Source organism: Pantherophis guttatus, chromosome 5, assembly GCF_059756535.1.
Source record: "Pantherophis guttatus breed Tessera chromosome 5, ASM5975653v1, whole genome shotgun sequence".
Taxonomy (NCBI): Eukaryota; Metazoa; Chordata; class Lepidosauria; order Squamata; family Colubridae; genus Pantherophis; species Pantherophis guttatus.
Window position 1 is genome coordinate 66,996,817 of NC_142067.1, and position 21,683 is coordinate 67,018,499.

The 21,683-nt window shown below is 38.9% G+C and overlaps 1 protein-coding gene across 3 annotated transcripts in view; it reads left to right on the forward strand.

Moving 5' to 3' along the window:
• DMD (dystrophin) overlaps nucleotides 1-21,683 on the forward strand; it is a 2,041,544-nt gene that overhangs the window by 701,932 nt on the left and 1,317,929 nt on the right. For all 3 annotated transcript variants that reach the window (XM_087871305.1, XM_087871306.1, XM_087871307.1), the window contains one exon: nucleotides 11,596-11,771. In XM_087871305.1, coding sequence (XP_087727431.1) covers nucleotides 11,596-11,771 — 176 coding nt within the window. The remainder of the gene's footprint in view (nucleotides 1-11,595; nucleotides 11,772-21,683) is intronic.

The following is a 21,683-nucleotide window of genomic DNA, read 5'->3' on the forward strand; positions in this document are numbered from 1 at the left end:
TATTTACGTAGGACGCTTGGGTACACTTGGGAAAAGGTTAGAAGAAGAGTATATACAAAAGTTCCATGTTGGATTTCGGCGCAGGAAGCTCAGATTTACCCGACATTGTATAAAGGGGAGAAAACCTTGACGTATGAAGGTTTCTTGGATGTTCAGGGTAATCCAAAGTCACGAGAATTATTAACTCTTCAAGGATATAAGATAGACTGGTGGTCTTATTCGCAAGTGTACTCCAGGTATAAAAAAGATTTACATAGTGAAGGAATCTACAGTAAAAGACAAGAATTGGATAAGATCTTATTAGAAGGAGGGAAAGGGATATTATCTAAATGTTATGCATATTTATTGTCTCTGCAGATAGGACAGGATGTAGTGAAGGATTGTATGATAGCATGGGGGCGAAATTTTGGATATCCCCTTGACTTCCAGCAATGGGAACAGATTTGGTTGAAAAATATGAAATTAACCATGGCCTCCTCATATAAAGAAAACATTTATAAAATGATCTACCGGTGGCATCTACCCCCGGCGAGATTAGCTAAAATGTTTCCCGGGACATCTGCCTGCTGTTGGAAGTGTGGTTACAGCAATGGAACCTATTTTCACCAATGGTGGACCTGCCCGCAGGCGGTTAAATATTGGAAAAAAATACGGCAATGGATTTTGGAAATTACACAGATTAATTTGGAATTAAGACCTGAGATTTTCCTATTGGGGGCAAAACCTTTGAATGTTAAGTCAGATATATGGTTCTTGTTGATTCACATTATCACTGCAGCAAGATTAGCGTATGCGCAGGAGTGGAAAAATCAATACTTACCGATAGATTTGAAAATAATATATAAAATTAATGAGTGTGCGGAATCAGATAGACTAACTAGATTGATCAATGGTAAAAAAGATTCAGAATTTTATAACAGTTGGAAAGTATGGTACGATTGGGTCCAGAAAAGGTGGGATAGAATAGACATATGATGATGTATATATATGATGGCAAATATGTATGTATAAAGGAATGATTTTATACTTATGGACAATGTAAGCATATTATACCATGGTGGCAGGATTGTATATTTTGTTTGTGTATTAGTGTATAGAATATATTAATAAAAATTATATATTAAAAAAAAAGAAGAAAAAGAAATGGCGATGATGTTTCTAGACGCCCAAAAAGCTTTTGACAATGTGAACTGGCAGTTTATGACAGAACAACTGCAGAGAATGGACTTTGGGAATAGATTTATAAACACTGTAAAAACGATTTATGATAGACAATCTGCTAAGATAATGATGAATGGAGAAATGACAGAAAATATTATTATTATGAAGGGCACTAAACAAGAATGTCCTTTATCACCATTGCTGTTTATTTTGACCTTAGAAATTTTAAACAGAAATATTAGGTGAAATGAAGAGATAAAAGGGATAAAAATAAAAAAAGAAGAGTATAAATTTCAAGCTTTTGCAGATGACTTAGTATTCATCTTGGAGGAACCACAAACAACAGGTCCAAAGTTACTAGAACAAATAGAGAATTATAGAAAGGTGTCTGGTCTAAAAATAAAGATAAAATGAAAATTCTGGTGCAAAATATTACAGAAAAACACAAAAGAGAGATAGAAGAGAATCTAGATATACAAGTGGTGGAAAAAAGTTAAATACCTAGGAGTATATCTAACTTCAAGATATGTAACAAAAAAAGAGGATAACTATTATAGATTAAAACAACAAATTGAGAAAGACTTGGAGAAGTGGAAAACCCTTCAATTTATTTATTTTATTGAATTTCTATACCGCCCTTCTCCCGAAGGACTCAGGGCGGTGTACAGCCAGAAATAAAACCATAACAATATAAAAATTAAAAGCAATTAAAACAATTAAATAAATTGGCCAAAAACTCTAATAAAACAACCCATTAAAATAATTAGGCCAGCCCTGCTTGTTGGAATAATAATTCAGGCCCTGAGGATCTGAACCACCTGGGGAACAAGAAAGGCATTGGAGACCGGAGTGCGCAATCGCTCAAAGGTAGCGAGTGCGCACTCCCGAAACATGATATGGCCCCCTGCTACCCCCATATCTGCCCCTCCCACCTACAGTACTGATTGAACAACCCTCCCTGGATTGTCACTAATGGAAAGGATTGCAATAATAAAGATGAATATATTACCAAGATTATTATTTATATTTCAGACAGTACCGATAAAAATTGAAAATACTTATTTTCAACAGCTTAATAAGATAATAAGGAAATTTATATGGCAAGGGAAAAAAGCAAAAATAAGCATAAAAATGCTTCAGGACATGAGACTACGTGGAGGATTTGGGTTACCGAACTGGGAATTGTATTACCAGGCAGCAGCATTGACTTGGATGAAGGAATGGGTTGAATTAAGAAATACAAGACTATTAACCCTGGAAGGTCATGATTTACAATTGGGATGACATGCATTTTTATGGTATGGTAGAAATAAGATACATACATATTTTCATAGACATTATATAAGGAATGCATTGCTATTGGTATGGGAGAAGGTCAAAGATAAATATTATCTGAAAATACCAATATGGTTATCAACAATGGAAGCTTTGATACATCCAAATGTTTTTAATATTGGAAATATTGTTAGATATAAGGAGATGGATTGGTATATGTACTTGCAGATGCAAACAAGATATGAAAAAGATGCTAAATTATATGGTTTTAACTTAGAAAAAACAGAGTTGGGTGGCATACTCATGGGAACAGTGGATAAATTAATTTTAAAAATCTATATTTTTTTACTAGGCATTGAACTGGAGGAGTAGCAAGTAAAGGAAACAATGATAGCCTGGGCAAAGAATTTTGGACATTCAATAGATCTAGATAAATGGCAACTGTTAGGATATGGTGTAAGCCTAACAGGTTGTCCAGGCAATATATGGACAATATATGTGTTCTATGACTTTAACATAGCTGACTTTGTATAAATATACAAAAGTATGAAGGCTATTGCTTAACACATTGTAAGCCGCCCTGTGTCTCTGGAGAAGGGTGGCATATAAATCAAATTAAAAAAACAAAACAAAAAAAAAACATGAATATGTATTCTATGACTTTAAGAAGTACTGCTGAGTCATTGTAATGCTGAGTCATTGTATCCTAATTGGATAAGCTCTGTTGTAACTGTATTTAAGAAGAGAGCTGAAATGTAGTCATTGATGATATGCTACCATCGTGTGTGGAGATTCTATCATCGTGGGTGGATATGCTACCATCGTGATCAGTTACCAGTGTGTATGTGCTGCTGTTTATTACCTACTGCTGTTTTGTATGTAAGAAGATTTTTGTATCATTGGACTGATTTGACTGGCAAAGACTTGGATTGTTTAAAGACTATGAGATTGTTCTTCACTATAAAGTAAAAACTTTGATAAACCAGTTTGTATGTATTTTATTCATCGCTCTCAGCACCGTTTCCCTGTGCTCTACGCTCTGCTGGTTGGTTAACACAACAATATCCTTAACAGCAACAGTTATGGGAAAGGAATTATAAATTAACAATGTCTACTGCATATAAGGAAAATCAATCTAAAATGTTTTAAAGATGGCATATGCCCCCTGAGAAACTGGCAAAAATGTTTAAAGATAAATCAGCTAAATGTTGGAAATGTCACCAGTTACCAGGTTCTTATTACCAACTGTGGTGGACATGTCCAGAAGCAAAAAATTATTGGAATAGAATTAAGATATGGCTGGAAGAAATGATACATCAACGTATTGATTTAAAACCAGAACTGTTCCTATTGGGTATCCTGCCAGAAAAAAATAGCAAAGAAAATATTTATTTGATTATACATATAATAACGGCTGCAAGGATTGTTTATGCACAACACTGGAAAGCAGAGAAAATACCTTTGGAAGGAGAAGTAATTAAAAAAAATTAGATTGTGCAGAAATGAATAGATTGACTCTGATGATTAAAGAAAGAGAAGATTCAGAATACTTTATAAAATCAATTCTTCTATTGGTTAGAAAAGAGATACAAATAAGTAAATTAATATTTGTGTATAAAAATGTCACAATCAGAATATTTTGTTAGTGATGAATTGTTGTAATTGATTTGATGAGAATGAAGACAGAAGAAATAACAAAAAGAAGAACAATTGGAGACAACACTGAGATGTCACACGGAAGGAATGACTGATGTATTAAATGTTTGTTTTAAAAAAACAAAAAAACAAAACAAAACAACAAATTGGCAGGTGCCACCTGGCTGGGCCTACCAACCAGGGCATGGCTGGGTCCAAGCTCAGTGGACCCCCACAGCTGTACCACCACTGCCTCCACTGCCAGCCCAGGCTGCCGCTCCTTCACGTTTCAGAGCTACCTTCGACAGAGACCCAGATAAATGGGCATTCTACATGAACAGGGCGTGGACCCACATTGATTAGTATGGAGGTGACTACCCCCATGATATAGCGATAATCCTGGCCATCATTGACAACCTAACAAGAGAAGCAGCAGAGTGGGTGACCCAACTGTATGACAAAGATGTGTCAGACCTGGGAAGCATCAATGTTTTCCTGCAGGAGCTGAGGACCAGATTCGAGGATGAATCCCAAGCCCAGGAAGCTGAGGAGGAAATCAAGGAGATCAAGCAAAGAGGCTGCCCAGCCAAAGAGTACGTCTGTTGTGGTCTGCCGGTGGCCTGCAGAGCTAGCAGCAGAGTCAGACAGTGAGGAGGTTGGGGAGGAACATGGACCAGTCCTGGAGTCCAGGTAAGGCTCAGACAAGGGCTCTGCATTTGAGGCAGAGAGGGGGCCAGGGCCATCTGGGAGTTATGTGCTGCCTCCAGAGCCTCCAGAGTCAGACATCAGCGAGGCAGAGGAACAGGGGGAGCCTGTTCCCAGTGCGTGCGTGCGTAGAGCTGCCAGAAGGCAAGAACAGTTAAGACAAAAGGGATGACTCAGGAGTAGGGCTTGGAGATGATTGGCCCCTCCTATAAGACATAAAGGAGGGGCAAAGGCATGTGAGCTTTTGCAGGAAGCAACTTTGTTTGTTCTGGTCAGTTTAAATTCTGAAGCTCCATTTTGACTCTGTGCTCCATGTGGCCTTGCAAAGTTAATTGCCAATTAGGTCTTTGGCAGCATGTCAACAGAGATAAAGGAAGCCTAGGACAGAACAGTGTTTGAGAATTCAGAAAGTTGCTGGTAAGCTACAGCAATGATCTGAGCAACTCCTGGTCTACTTTTTTAAAGAAGGCTTGGACAAGGAGCTGCTTCACACTTGCATCTGCCAAGGGGTTCCCGACTGGATCCACGAGTGGTACTGGATGGCAGTGACCATGGACCTCAAGCTCCATTGGCACAAGAAGGGAGGATTGGCCAATAAGAACCTCAAAAGTCAACCTGAATGGTGACAACTCATCCAGTGATCCAGCCCCGCCAAAGGAAAGAGCAGCCAAGGGGAGCCTCTATGATTAAATGCTTCTGATGTGGCCAGCAAGGCCACTGAGCAGCTGAGTACCTGGCTCCAGCCTCTGTTGCACAAGCAAGGACCTCAGAGTCAGCCAAACTGAAAAAACCACCACTAGGAATCAGGACAAAGCCCCTAGCCAACCCCATACACTTCAAGCAAGCTGATGGGTCGCTGATAGGAGGAGCCCCCATCACAGTCCTCACCAAAGCAAACCCATAGGATTACAAATGGGCCAGCACTGGGAGCTGATCCAGTGGCACCAAAAATGACAGAAGCAGTGATTCTGTCCCATAGACTGCTCCATAGAAATCGTACTAGGAGCAAGGCAAAGAGAACTAATAGAATACATTGACACCAACCTGACCTGGGGGTTCATACAGCCATCTAAATCCAGGGTAGCCACCCCAGTCCTCTTTAAAGAGAAAAAAACAGGTTGAATAGGCTCTGTGTTGATTTTAGGGGAACTGATGCCATATATGTGGAAAACACATACCCACTTCCCCTCATGAAAGACATGCTGGGACACCTAACCAAGGGAAAAGTGTTCACCAAGTTAGACCTATGAGAGGCATACTACCGAGTGCAAATTAAGCACACAGCTGTCTTCAACTGTCCCTTAGGGAGCTTCCAATTCAAAATAATGCTCTTTGGCTTGCAGGGAGCCCCTGCAGTCTTTATGCAGCTGATAAATGAGATGCTACATGAGCACCTGTATAAAGGAGTCCTCGTGTACCTGAACAACATTCTCATTTTCACTGAGACCTTGGAAGAGCATGTTAAATTGGTGTGCCAGGTGTTGAAAAAGCTCCTTGTGGCCAAATTATATGCGAAGCTATCAAAATGTGAATTCTACAAGACTAGCCTGGACTACCTGGGCTACCAAGTGTCAAATGAGGGCATAGAAATGGATCCAGCTAAAGTTAAAGTGGTCCTAGACTGGCAACCCCCTCGCACATGAAAACAGCTTGAAAGCTTCTTGGGATTTACTAACTTCTATAGGCAATTCATTCCCTCCTTCACTGAAATTGCCCTGCCCATCACCGAGCTGTTAAAGACTGGAGGAGGCCCTCAGCAACCCCTAAAATGGACTTTAGAATGCCAAAAGGCATTCAAGGAACTAAAGACCCTATTCGCCAAGGAGCCAATCCTCATTGGCCAAGGAGCCCATTCTCCTTTCAGAGGAATACCAACAGCAACTTGCAACCCTGTGCATACAGTTCCAAAAAATTGACAGAGACTGAGAGGAGATGGGTGGTGTGGTAGAAGGAAGCCTGCATGGTCCAATGGGTCCTACTGACCTGGAGACACTTTCTGGAGGGCAGTCATGTCCTGTTTGAAGTGTGGACTGATCATAAGAACCTATAGGCACTCAAAACCCCACAAAGACCCCCCACAAAGCAAGTTTATTGGGCACAGTATTTCAAATGGTTCAGCTTCAAGCTAAAATACATCTCAGGGGTGAAAAACTTCCTGGCAGATGCCCTATCATACAAATCACAGTACAATAGTAAACCCGAGAAGGTGGTTCATGCTATGATTTCCCCCTCTCAGCCTGCCTCACAAGTCATAACCAGAGGGCAGGCCAGATGACAAAGAACTGCAGACAGGGTGGGGAATGACCAAAAAACTAAGGGATGAACTGCCAGGCGACCCATGGTATAGCGACCACAAAGAAGCCCTGTCCCTGAGAAATGGACTAGCCTGGAAAGGCTCAAAGCTGTATTTGCCCAATAGCCTGCAACTCCAAGTACTCCAGCAGAATCATGATTCTAAGCAGGCAGGGCACTTTGGCTATTTGAAAACTCTGCACTTGGTGTGAAGGCAATTTTGGTGGCCAAAGATGAAGAAAGACATTGAGGACTATGTCAAAAGCTATGCCACTTGTGCAGTCATGAAGAAAAGGCCAGGGAAACCCCCAGGGTTGCTCCAGCAGGTGGCAGATCCATCCTGACCCTGGGAGGAGATTGCCATGGATTTCATTTTTGAGCTCCCTGAGAGTGGGGGGAATACAGTTATTTGGACCATAATAGATTTGTTGTCAAAGCAAGCCCATTTCATAATTGCCTATGGCTCCCATCAGTGAAAAAGCTAGCCAGACTGTTCATAAAGGAGATTTATAGATTGCATAGTGTTCCCCACAGGATCATCTCCAATAGGGGGGTCCAAATCACAGCTAAATTCTGGAGGGGGTTCATTAGGTCCATTGGGTCCTTGCAGGGGTTTAGCTCAGCATTTCATCCAAGTACCAATGGGACTATAGAATGCACGAACGCCATGGTGGAACAGTATTTGAGGTGCTATGTGAATTATCAGTAGTCTAATTGGGCAGAGTTACTGCCATTCGCTGAGGTGGCATACAATAAGGCAATGCAGCACTCGTCTGACCCCTTTTCAGCAGCACCGGTCTGACCCCTTTTCAGGTCACCAGTGGCATGGAATTCGTCCCGATGCCTGAACTCTCCAGGGATCCCCCCTCATCCATGTCACTAAATGAATGAATGGAGTCACTGAAAGAGGCATGGAGAAACACTAAGCAGGCTTTACAAGAAGTGGCAAAAATCCATAAAATACAAGCCGACAAATGCTGCAGACCCCAAGTGCCATTCCGTGTGGGGAACAATGAAGAACCTAAAGTTAAAACTCCCTAGCAAAAAACTAGGACCATAGTTCATAGGGCCTTTCCCTATAGTGAAAATAATCAACCCTGTTACGGTACAGCTTAAACTCCCTTGCTTGTTAGGGAAAGTGCATCCAGTCTTTCACAGCAGTTATTAAAGCCGGCAGTAGGCTTTCAGATCAGGCTGGTAGATTGGGCCCTGAAACCAATAACGGCGCAAGGGGAAACAAGGTAAAGAGAATCCTGGATTCTAAATTACATAGGGGCTAGTTGCAGTACCTAGTGCAATGGAAGGGGTACCCACCGAAGCCACCTGGGTCAAAAACTGGGATGTGAAGGCAGATAGATTGGTCAAACAGTTTCATGACAAATACCCCCAGAAACCTAGGGGCCCTCCAGGGAGAGGAAGGGGAGGTTAGGCTGAACCTTGAGTAACCTCTATGTGATTTCTTTTCTTTGCGGGAAGTCCTTTTCAATTAAGGGTTGGGGTTCAACCCTGAAGCTAAGCTGACCTAAGCTGCCACACTGGAGCTGAGGGATAGGGAGGGGGGAATAGAAATAGCTGGGGTTTTGTAGCCAAAACAAAATAATTTCTCCTGGGAACCAAGGACATTCCCACAGGTGGCCGTAGAGAGGAGGAGTGAAGTTACCAGGCAACCAGATTGGACCATGTGACTGATTGTTTGGGAAATGGGAAAAACTTTTACTTTTAATTAGGTGAAAACCACAAGAACATTCAGAGTTGGTTTTCACCAGACTGTGCCAATATGATATGTCCAATAAAACTATTATTTGAGGAATCTACCTACCTCGGAGTCCTGTTTGCTATGGGTGTATTACTTGGAACCCAAACAATATGAATAGAAGGCTTTGGTGCTAAGCAGACAGATGAATGAATAGATAGATGATAGGTGGAACCTGCTCTGAGAATTATGAAAGAGGTAGAAAAAAATCCTTCCATGTCCTGCCTCAGTGAGGGAGAATACCTGCCTTTTATTGTTTTTGTTTTATTTATTTATTTATTTATTTATTTATTTATTTATTTATTTATTTATTTATTTATTTATTTATTTAATTGGATTTATATGCCACCCTATCTCCACAGGACTCAGGGCGGCTCACAACAATAAACAAAACAAACAGATGGTTAAAAACAAAGTCCGTGATAAAATTGACAAAAAATCCAATAAAACTCCATTAAGTTAAGGGCCTTGGTAGTACAGTGGTCTAAAGCACCCTGTTATTAACACAGCTGCCTGCAATTACTGCGGGTTTGAATCTTACCAGGTTCAAGGTTGACTCAGCCTTCCATCCTTTCTAAGGTAGGTTAAATGAGGACCCAGTTTGTGGGGGCAATAAGCTAACTTTGTATAAATATACAAAAAGTATGAAGGCTATTGCTTAATGCATTGTAAGCCACCCTGAGTCTCCGGAGAAGGGCGGCATATAAATCAATTTTTTTTAAAAAAAAAGTTCTATTAAAAACCCCATCAGTCTAGGGCGGCTAGATGAAATAGCCATGTTTTCAGCCCACGGTGGAAGGAGCGAAGGTCGGGGGCCACCCGGAGCTCCAGAGGGAGTTGATTCCAAAGGGTGGGTGCGCCTACAGAGAAAGCTCTCTCCCTGGGGTCACCAGCCAACATTGTTGGCACCCTGAGTAGGCCCTCCCTGTGAGAGCGCACCGGGCAATGGGAAGCTGTTGCTGGCAGCAGATGGTCCACCAAATATCCCGGGCCTAAGCCATGTAGGGCTTTATAGGTGATCACCAGCACCTTGAATCTCACCCGGAGGGCAACCGGCAACCAATGCAAGTCGTGCAGGAGAGGTGTAACATGGAAGTGTCGGGACACTCCCATCACTACCTGCGCGGCTGCATTCTGCACCAACTGAAGCCTCCGAGTGGTCTTCAAGGGCAGCCCCATGTAGAGAGCATTGCAGTAGTCAATACGGGAGGTGACGAGTACATGAGTGACCATGTGTAGGGCATCTCGGTCCAAATAAGGGTGCAACTGGCACACCAGGCGAACCTGAGCAAATGCCCCCCTGATCACGGTCATAACATGATCTTCCAAATTTAACCGTGAATCCAGGAGGACGCCCAAGTTACGCACCCTATCTACAGGGGGTAACACTTCACCCCCTATAGCCAGAGATGGAATATCTTGTTCGAGCCGAGATGCCGGTACCCACAGCCACTCGGTCTTGGCAGGGTTGAGCCGAAGCCTGTTTCTCCCCATCCAAGTCCGTACCGCTTCCAGGCACCGGGACATCACGTCGAGGACATCACTGGGCTGGTTCGGGGTGGATATGAAAAGCTGGGATCATCAGCATACTGATGATACCTCACCCCGAAACCATGGATGACCTCCTCCAGCGGCTTCATATAAATATTGAACAGAAGAGGAGAGAGCACTGACCCCTGGGGCACCCCACAAGTGAGGGGCCTCAGGGCTGATCTCTGCCCCCCCACCAACACCGCCTGTGAGCGCCCCAAGAGGTAGGAGGAGAACCACCATAGAACAGTGCTTCCCACCCCCAACCCCTCGAGGCATCGCAGCAGGATACCAAAAACAAGATTGGGCGTGTGTCCCCCCACATGGGTCGGACGCTGAATTATCTGAGTCAGGTCCGTGGCTGCCATGGAAGCCATGAACTCTTGGGCCGCTCCCGACGCCCCACCCAGAGAAGGCAGATTGAAGTCCCTCAGCACAATAAGTCTGGGAAACTCAACCACCAGCCTCGATAGGACGTCGAGCAGCCCGGGCAGGGCCATTGATATGCAGCTGAGCAAAAGGTATGTAATCAACAGGCCCAACTGCCCTTGAGGGCCCCATCTCATGAGGAGGGACTCACATCCGTCTATCTGCGAAACAGGGACCTCCCGCGGAACCTGGGCCTCCTTAATAACAACTGCCACCGCCCCACCCCTACCCTAGGCTCTCGGCTGGTGCTCTCGGCTTTTTTACTAGAAGACAAAGAAATAATTGTTCTAAGATGGAGGAAAGAATCTTGAAATGGCATCAGGAATACATCTTTTTCCACTGAGTTCTCTAAATAATAACTTCAGTAATAAACATGGAAACAGAAAATAAAATGAAATGCTTGTGAAGATTTAACTGATTTTTTAAAAATCTTAGTTTAAAAAAAACATTTGCTTTTTCTCTGGTGAAGTAGCTATATTAAAAGGGGGGCAGGAGTATCCAAATATGTATATTTGTATAATTTGCCTTATACAATTAATCCTTTGTATTTTTTGCTTGTGCTTTACTTGGTACAAAATGTGCTACAATACATTCTGTTTGAGTTTGCTTCTCATTTTAATATTGACTTTTTCATGTCTTATTCACCTAGCATGAGTCAGATAAAACAATTTGGTTGCAGTACAATACAGTGTTGTTTTGTTCTGAAGTTCATGAACAAGAAAGAACAATTTCTTTTTATTTTCTATTACCACTCTAAACATCTTAATTAAAGCCTTTCAGGTAATGTGTGACCTCTGCTTCAATACTTCTCACAGATTTCACAAGCTGTTGCTGCTACTCAAACATCACTAACACAGACCACAGTAATGGAAACTGTGACTATGGTGACCACCAGAGAGCAGATCCTGGTTAAACATGGTAAAGAGGAGCTCCCACAAGTGCCACTTCCCAAGAAGAGGCAAATTGTTGTGGATTCAGAAATTAGGAAAAGGTAAGAACTGAATAAATGAAGACGCTTTTGTCAACAAAAAAAATTGAAACCATCAATACTTAATATGTTTAATGTTTATTTTTTTAATTATTAGGTAGGTAGGTTTCGTTCTATGGAGAATTTTATAATAGGGATGGACAGCTTTTGTAATTAATAAATGGAAGTTTTGTTTTCTACTTACAGAAACTTTATCTGAAAGGTTTTGAAGCAAATACAAATTTTGTACCAGATTGTTATTTACTATACTATTTATACTTTACTTTTTATTATTTAGATAACTACTGCAGGCATCAAAAATTGCACAGTCAATAAATTGCCACAGAATTCCCCCCTAACAAAACAAAAACAAAAATGATTGCAGAGATAAAGAATAATTTTCAAAAAAGTCAAAATACATTATTTATATATTATATATTTATCCCCTTTTTCAGAGTTATAATTGCATTTCATTTTCAACAATCCTGTGGTGAAGATTGAGTTGAGAAAGAGCCCCATATCTGTCAGTGAGCGCTTTGAAAATGTCTGAATACTAACAAGCCTGAAAAATAACCTCCCCTCCCCCCCCAAAAAATTGACTTGCTGCACAGGCATTAAGCTAACCTCAGATCAGAAAGCACCATCACGAAATCTCAAGGCTGTAGGCTAGACTAGGAAATTGAAAAAAAAAAATTGCAGAGGGGAACATGCTCATTACTTTTTATTTCCAAGCTTTAATATTTTGCTGTGATAGGTTATTTCAGAAAAATATATCCTTCTAACACAATATATGTTATCACTAACATATATTCAGTGGTGGGATTCAGCCAGTTCGCATCATTTCGGGAGAACCAGTTGTTAACTTTCGGAGCACTTTGGCAAACAGGTTGTTGGAAGAAATCATTACGGCAGAGAACCGGATGTTAAATTACTTGAATCCCACCACTGCATATATTCCAATGATAATAATATTTTTGTGTGATTTTTGCAGTATGTTGTAAACATAATAATAATATTTTAAAGCATGAAATCAGGAAATAAAAATTAATATGAGCACAAGATGCTTTATCCTGATGTTACTCTAATTTACTGTAGAATATTTATTAAAACATTCTTTGTCATTTTTTTAAAGAAGTGCCATAAAATAAGCAGGTCATTATTTGTTTTTCTTTTTGTTGTGGATTAATTAGACCAACACAACTTTTCTAGGTTAGTCAGAGACAGTATATTGCGCAATAGGTTCAGAGCCAGTTTTACATGAAGCTGTGAACAAAGACAGAACTTAGTTGCAATGGTTTTATACCCTTCTAAGACAAAGGATTCTGTTAACTCAGCAGTTTTATCATTGCAGACATTCGTTACATCAAATGACATTTTTCTAATTATATTATTTTTGCCAAACAGTCATAATTCTTCTTGTAAATCACTGAAGCATAGATTCAAATTATCTCTTGTTGATATTTCATGTGGTCATCCTTGGTCTCTTTTAACCTTCAAACTGTATATCACCAAATGTCTCTATCTCTGACAACTGAGGGGCCCCTCTTGTAGAATGTTTCTACTTGAAAGGAATTTCTCATTATCTTTGTACTGTTTCAACTGGATATAATTGCTTCTCTCAAACAAGCACATTTTCTTTCTTACAATACTATGAATAAAGAGGGCCCTTCAGTGATCATCCAGCTGGACCCGCATTACCTACATTATTTCTGCATAATTAACGTCATAAAATGAAACCATTATGCACAGAAATAAATATAGGGGGGATGAGAAGTATAAAGCATAAAATGCTTTATACTCCTCAAATTATGACAATTTACTTAGTTCAAAGTTATGACACATATCCCCAAAGTACTTACGTACTTAAGTACTTACTCCAAAATTACATATGTTGCAGCAAAACAGCAGCCATTCACCCTTATGAGCAATCATGGAGAAGCTGTAATGTGCCTCCTGCCTATTTTCCTTGCCACCCTGCTCTGCTGGATCTCCACAAACCTGCTTTGATAGCTCACCGTGTTTCATGTGCTCCTCCCCACCCCATCACCGATCACTCACTTACTTTTCAAAAATCTGCACAGCTTCAGAAAAGGCTGGCCCACATGGCAGAAAAGCAGCCATCTTTTTCTCAAATGCTGGAAAAGCTGTTTTTCTTAGATCTTGTGTTCTTACACACACACAAATGCAAAAACAAATGTGTGTAAGAAGATCTAAGGAAAACAGATTTGCCAATGTCTGAGAAAAAGATAGCTGCTTTTCTGCTATGTGGACAGCCTGTTCTGGAGATCTTTGAAAGGTAAGTGAGCTATCAGTGATATAGGGTTGAGCAGAGAAGGCCCAAGCAGCTGTGGGGACCCCAAAAATGGGTAGGGGGAGGCCTTGGATGGCTGGAAGTGGGTGGTCTTGTTCCTGTACTAGGCTTCCCATGGTCTTCTCCATCCCTGAGGTACCCCGTGTGTGCTTAATGATCTGCACATTTGATTAATGAATACATTGGGGAAAGCAGGGAGGAGGCTCGTTCATTTAGCGTGATTTATTTAACATTACAACCTTCATGTGTAGGCTCCATTACAGTCCTAACTCAAGGACTACCCATAGTTCAGAGGTAATTTGGAAAGAATCTGAAAAGGGTTTTGGGAAGATTACATAGACTGATAGATTTGAAAGGGATCTTGAAGGTTTTCAAGTCCAGAGCAGGAAAAAATACAAATATCTATCCAATTTTTATTCAAATTATCACTGCCAGTGATAGAGTTTCCAGGATACAGATTCTTCCATTGCTTCAAACCTCATTTTTTTCTTGGTGTCCAGTAGGTTGTAAAGAGGTTGAGCACTGGAACAATTGGTTCTCTTAGCTGCACAAACAAACACTTTTGCCATGGATAAGAAAGAATCTCAAAAATTGTAAACATATGCTCAGTGAAGTCCCTTACACTGAATATACTGTATATTAGTTATACTGCTCCAAAGTTACAATCATACTAGGGAATCAGGAAGCAATTTAGCTGTAACAGATTAGACATTGGCAACAAATGGCAGTCCAGGAAAGCGCTCACATTTGCAACCTTGAATTTCAGAATGGAGTAGTACGTAATTAGTACATTAAAGTTTGGTATGATTCTAAAAATCAATGGCAATCTAAGAAATGGAAGGATCAATAAAAAACCAAAGGAAAACTATACCCCTATTTCTTGGGTCATGGATTCCTGGCAACTTAGAAGCTATTTCCAAGAGTCCCCTATCAGACAACTAAGGGAACTTTGGAAACAGTTTTCATTTGGTTAAACCCAGAGCAGAGGATTATCCCCGCATCTAAGACTCATGTTTTTATGCTAGTTCTCTGCTTTATAATATAACATAATGTAACATAATGTAACATCATAATATAATACAACACATAACATAATATACATACACCTACACACACACGCACACACACACACACACACACATATATATATATACACACACACAAGCATACACACGCATACGCACACATAATAAAATACTTTTAATCATTTCATACCATAAATAAATAATCTGAATACCTATACAATTACATAATCATTTTTCAAAGCATACTTATTAGAATGGCATTATACATAACCCTCACAATAATTTTTTTCCTATCTTTCTATGAGAGTCCAAGTGCATTTAAACAGGACTGGTGCTCCATCTAATGTCATCATGATTAGCGAACTTTATTTAAATTGTCCCTTTCTTGAAATAAATGATAATCTAACCTCCAAAATTAAATATGATATTAAATATTAACACAAACATCAGATATTTTATTAGACTATAGTGAATTTGCTGTACAAACTCGTAACAAGAATTCATTATCATTTGCTCAAAACAGAACAATAGCAGGTGACAACAAAGTTGTATTAATTTAAATTTGAAACAGACCAACAGATGGAACATTGTACCTTGCAACTATTTCATCTGATGTGTATATTATTGCAGGAACAATAATAAGTTGTTCTGCTGCAATCCTTTCTTATGCATCTCCCGTTAACATCTAGATGGAAAAACAATGTGAACATTGCTGATATTGGATGCCTTGATACATTAGTATTTGAACAATGAAACAATCTAGGAGACGGACTTCTGGTGGCACCGTAGGCGCCGAAGACGCTCCTTTTGTGAGCGCCAGCCCCGCAATCGCGTAAAGCCGCTAGAACAGCGCAAATCAGCTGTCTAGAGGCTTAGAAACTTTCTCCCTGGGAAAAGGGGAGGAAGAGAGCAGACGGGCATAGGTAGAGCTCCCCAAGAAGCCCCAGGAACAATTCTGGGGCTCGAAGGGTGAGAGCTCCCTGGAAGCCCGACAGAGCTCCGGATCTGGGGCGATTCTGCTTTAAGCAGAACAAGACGCCGTGACCATCCCTGCAAACAATGCTTTGAATTAAACAGTGGATTTGGAAGCAGGCTGAGCAAAGCCAGGAGACATCAGATTTGCAAGTACTAAACTTTAACTCCAAATGTGTATTATTTCCTTCTGAGCTATTAAGGGAAGAAAGTGAAACCAAGATGGCGATTGAGCTCTAATGGGGCATGAAAGTGAAAGTTAAAAGGAAAGTTCTGTTTAGCGCTGGTAGCCCCTGTTTAAAACTAGAGATCCCTGCTTTGAAAGAAAGAAGATTAAAGGTCAAAAAGACTGTAGTAGTGTTCTTAAAAAAATGATTGACATTATTTAAAGATTGGAAACTTTTGGATTTGGTGTATCTGTTGTTCTGGTTGCTGAATAAATTTAAATTGGAAATTAAAAATGGCTTCAAAACAAATAAAGACTGTTGTTAAAAGTGCTGGGAGCTCACCAGCTCAAACATCCAAATTGCAATCCCTCACTGCTCCAACGGAACCACCAATATTAACACTTGAAATGTTGCAGAAAGCCCTTAAAACACAAGCCTCTGTTACAGAAAAAAAAATTACTTCGGCGTTTGAGGATAAAATGCGAGATGTTGCTGATGAGATGGCTGAAATTAAACTGTTTATTCAAAATCGAAATCAGGAAATTAGAGAAGATATTGTCATGGCAGTCCAAGGTCTGGCAAGCCATATTGAAACACTAGATGAAAGAGTGGAAGAAATTAAGCAGTTTAATGTGAATTTGGAAAATAAAATGGAAGAGGTTCAGAATAAGATGGAAAGAGCAGAGGCTGATGTAACAATGATACAATATAGAGACATGGAATTTGCTTTGAGAATAAGAGGCCTGAAGGAAAATAAGCAAGAGAATCTGAGAGAGATTTTTTCAGAAGCATTTGCACAGATAATGGGAGAACAAAAAGCAAATCTTGAGTGGCAAATTGACAAAATTTACTGTGTCAATTCATGGGTCGCCAGACAGAAACATTTACCAAGAGATATTGTAGTTTACTTTACTACAAGGAGAATATGCAATGAAATTTTACAAGCCACTTTTAAAAATAAACCTCAAGTGCAGGGGCAGGAGGTTTTAATACTGAAAGAAATCCCCCTCCTAAACTGTTGAGAGCCAGAAGGGATTATACCTTCCTGGTGGAAAAACTGAGAAACTGTCAGATACAGTACAGATGGGAGGTTCCAGCTGGACTAGTGGTGAATTATTCAGGAGAAAGATATCATCTTAATTCAGTGTGGAAGGCAAGAGATTTTTACACCAATGTACTAAAGGCTGGATGCCCACAGTCCCCAGAAGCCAGAAGGAAGACGGAAGCAGAGGGGGCAAGAAAGGGGGAGAAGGAAGAATTGTTGGTACAGGCCCAAAGGGGAGCTTTGATTATTCAAGAAGATTTAATCCAACTTTCAACTACAGCACAAGCTTTGGAGGTATTTGAAAAAATAGAAGAACCTAAGGATCAAAGACAGACCCGAGTGGCAGCCAAGCGTCAAGAAGAATTAAGAGTGCGGCAACTTCAGATGACAACTCAAGAAACTACAAAAACAGAAGCAGTGGGAGGAGCAAGGCCCAAAAGCAAAATGCATGGAGATTTCCAGCAAATGCTGCGCAAGCTTCAGGGTGCCAAGAATGGCAACTAGATTTCTGACTTGGAATGTTAATGGCTTAAATTCACCACAGAAGAGGAGAAAAATATATCATTATCTGAAACAGTTTAAAAATGAAGTAATCTGTCTACAAGAGACTCATATTAGAAGGAAAGATCAAAAATATTTAATAAATGCAAAGCTAGGTACACATTTTGTTGCATCTGCTCCTGAGAAGAAGACTTGTATAGTTATATACCTAAAAAAAGATTTAATCGCTAAACTAATTGAAGCAGATGATCAAGGAAGATTCATAGCAATTGAACTTTTAATAAAAGGGGAAAAAATACTTTTAATTGGAGTATATGCACCGAACCAACAACAGGAAAAATTTTACAAGCTTTTACATTCCAAGTTACTACAATGGGATTATAAATCATGCATTTTATTGGGTGATTGGAATGGAGTTTTGGACACTAAAAAAGATAAGAAGGGGCTTCTGCAAAATATCTCAACGCGTGCCAGATTGCCAAAATCGTTTTTTGAGATGATGGATGATATGGAGTTGAGAGATATTTGGCGAGAGAGGAATTCTGAAGAAAAAGATTTTACTTTCTTTTCTGATAGACATCAATCTTTCTCTAGGATTGATTTTATATTAATTACTAATGATCTCTTTTCTAGGGTGAAGAAGATGAAGATTTGTCCAAGAGTTTTAACGGATCATAGTCCAGTTTGGAATTAGAGTATGGAAAGGGATTTAAGAGGTCTTGGAGGTTAAATGAAAATCTGTTTAGATATGAGGAAAATGTAAAAGAATGTAAAAATTTTATGAAAGAATTTTTCATTATGAATATGCATAAGGGTACATCTATGGAAATGGTTTGGGACGCAAGTAAAGCATATATGAGAGATATTTTGATATATCTGAATAATAAACAGACATAAACAGCGGGAAAAAAGGAAGGACTTAGAAGAGGAAATTAAAAAAAAAAGAACAAGCTTTGATATTGAACCCAGCAGACAAGAAAATAAAAGAGGCAATTAATGTACTGCGAGGGCAATTTAATATGTTAATGGCAAATCAGGTTGCAACTAACTTGCAATATGCTAAACACAATATTTTTTGCAATGCTAACAAACCAGGGAGATGGTTAGCATATCTGTTAAGGAAAAAACAAAAGTCATAGACTATAGAGAAAATAGAATATAAAGGTAAAGTAGTTTATCAGCAAAATATGATTAAGAAAACATTTTTAGAATTTTATACGAGGTTGTATGCTAGTGATACAATTCAAAATATAGATATAGATAGATATTTACAGAAAAAGAATATTCCTATAATTACAAAAGAGCAAAGGGAGAGTTTAAATCAACCGTTAACCTCTGAGGAAATTATGTGTGCAATTAAGCAGTTGAAAGTGGGTAAAGCCCCTGGGATGGATGGTTTGACAGCCGCTTATTATAAACACTTGCAGTTAGAAATGGTGGGACCACTTAAAGAATTATTTACTAATATACAATCTGGAGGAGATGTACCCCTATCCTGGAGGACAGCTTTTATTTCTCTGATTCCAAAGGAGGAGCAATACCACACTCAGCCAAAAAATTATAGGCCTATAACACTTTTAAATACAGATTACAAGATTTTTGCTAAAATACTAGCAAATAGGTTAATGACAGTCATGCAACAAATGATTCATAAGGATCAAACTGGTTTTATAAATGGTAGACAAATGAAGAGCAATGTAAGGCAAGTTGTTAACCTATTAGAGTATTTAGGAAAGAACAACCAAATCCCTGCGGTGCTAATATTTCTTGATGCGGAGAAAGCATTTGATCGATTGAATTGGCATTTCTTATTGAAAATAATAGAAAAGATGCAATTTGGAGAATATTTTACACAATCTATGTATTATATCCATTAAGGCAATCTATTAAGGCAACATATCAGAAAAAAACAGCACAAATAATAATTAATGGTAGTTTAACAGATACTTTTAATATAGAAAAAGGAACAAGACAAGGATGTCCCTTGTCTCCATTATTGTTTATCTTGACTTTGGAATTTTTGTTGAGTAAAATACGCGGGTCAGATAAAATAAGTGGAATTAAAATTAGGCAATATGATTACAGATTAAGAGCATTTGCAGACGACGTGGTTGTTACTTTAACCCAACCATTACAGTTGGTTGTAGGTTTAATGGATATAATTAATCAATATGGACAAGTATCTGGATTTAAAATAAATGCAGGGAAAACAAAGATAATAACTAAAAACATGACTATAAATCAAAAAGATGAATTAGAAAGACTAACAGGATTTGAAGTAGTAAAAAAAGTTAAGTATTTAGGGGTTTATATCATGACATCAAATGCGAAATTATTTAAGCATAATTATGATCCGTTGTGGCAAAAAGTACAGAGAGAGATGGAAAACTGGAAAAAAAATTACAATTATCTTTGTTTGGAAGAATAGCAGCAGTAAAAATGAATGTTTTGCCTAAGTTTTTATTTCTTTTTCAAATGATACCAATACTTAAAAAAGATGAAAATTTGAAGATATGGCAGAAGGGTATTAATAATTTTGTTTGGGCAGGAAAGAGACTGAGAATAAAGTAAAAATTAATGCAGGATATACGTGAAAGAGGAGGTCTCAAAATGCCCAATTTAAGATTATATTATGAGGCAGCTGCTCTATCAGCAATTAGTGACTGGATGAATTCAACAGAAGAAAGAATATTGAATATTGAGGGATATGATTTGGTCTACGGTTGGCATGCTTATTTATTATATGATAAGAAAGTGGATGAGACTTTTAAAAGTCACATATTAAGGAATGCTTTATTGCGTGTCTGGAAAAAGTATCAGTATAAATTAAATGATAAGTTACCAATGTGGGCAATACCCAGACATGCAATAAAGAATATAAGTGTAGAGCAAAAACAAGATGTGACTACTTATAAGGAGCTTCTTAATAAGGAAAAAGGTATACTACAACTATAATCTTTGAATCAATTAAGAGAAGAAAGGATAATTCAAACATGGTTTCAGTATGGACAGTTGCAAGCTAGATGGAGAGAAGATCAGAAAGTTGGTATCTTGCAAAATTAGGAGAACTTGGTAAAACAAATTAGAGACCAAAGTCAAATGCATATAAAAAGGTTGTATAATGCATTAGTAGAAATAGATTCAGAAACAGAGCTAGTTAAGGATTGTATGATAAAATGGGCACAGAATATTGAAGAACCAATAATGATGGAAACGTGGGAAAAAATATGGGTTAGAAATGTAAAGTTTACGCAAGCCCAAAACTTAAGAGAGAATTTTTATAAAATGTTTTATAGATGGCATCTAGACCCTAAAAAGCTAGCCTGTATGTATCCAAGTTTGCAACCTAAGTGTTGGAGATGCGAATGTGATGATGCTACATGGGTGGAAGAGGGATGGGGGGGTAGGGGGAGGAGGGATAAAAAAAAGAAAAAAAGAAACAATCTAGGAGAGGTAGTAAAATCATTGTATCATTGAATGGTACTAAAACTAAATCTGTATGTCTCCACCAAATCCATTCTAAGCTTTCTCTGTAATGATGCACCATTTTTTCCCTGAATAAATTAACTGGGCTAATATTTATATTTATTCATCGGGTTGTTGTTAAATATCAGTCTGCATCCTGCACTGTCTATTTCTCCTTTTCTCTTTCTCTTTCTTTTAATAAAGAATACTCTGTAGGAACTTTGACTTTTTTAAAAAATCAAAGAATTATTTTTCTCAAACATTGTAGCACTACAGATATAAATTGTTATGCACAGTTTTTCATTCTAATTAGTGAATCAGTCATGTATTAATTTGAAAAAAAAGTTGTTCTGTCTATGCTATCCGCCTTGCAGTGAGATGAGCAGCAAAGAAATTTAATAATAAATTTAAAAATGAATTCCTTTAACAGCTCAGAATGAGTTTCAGAAA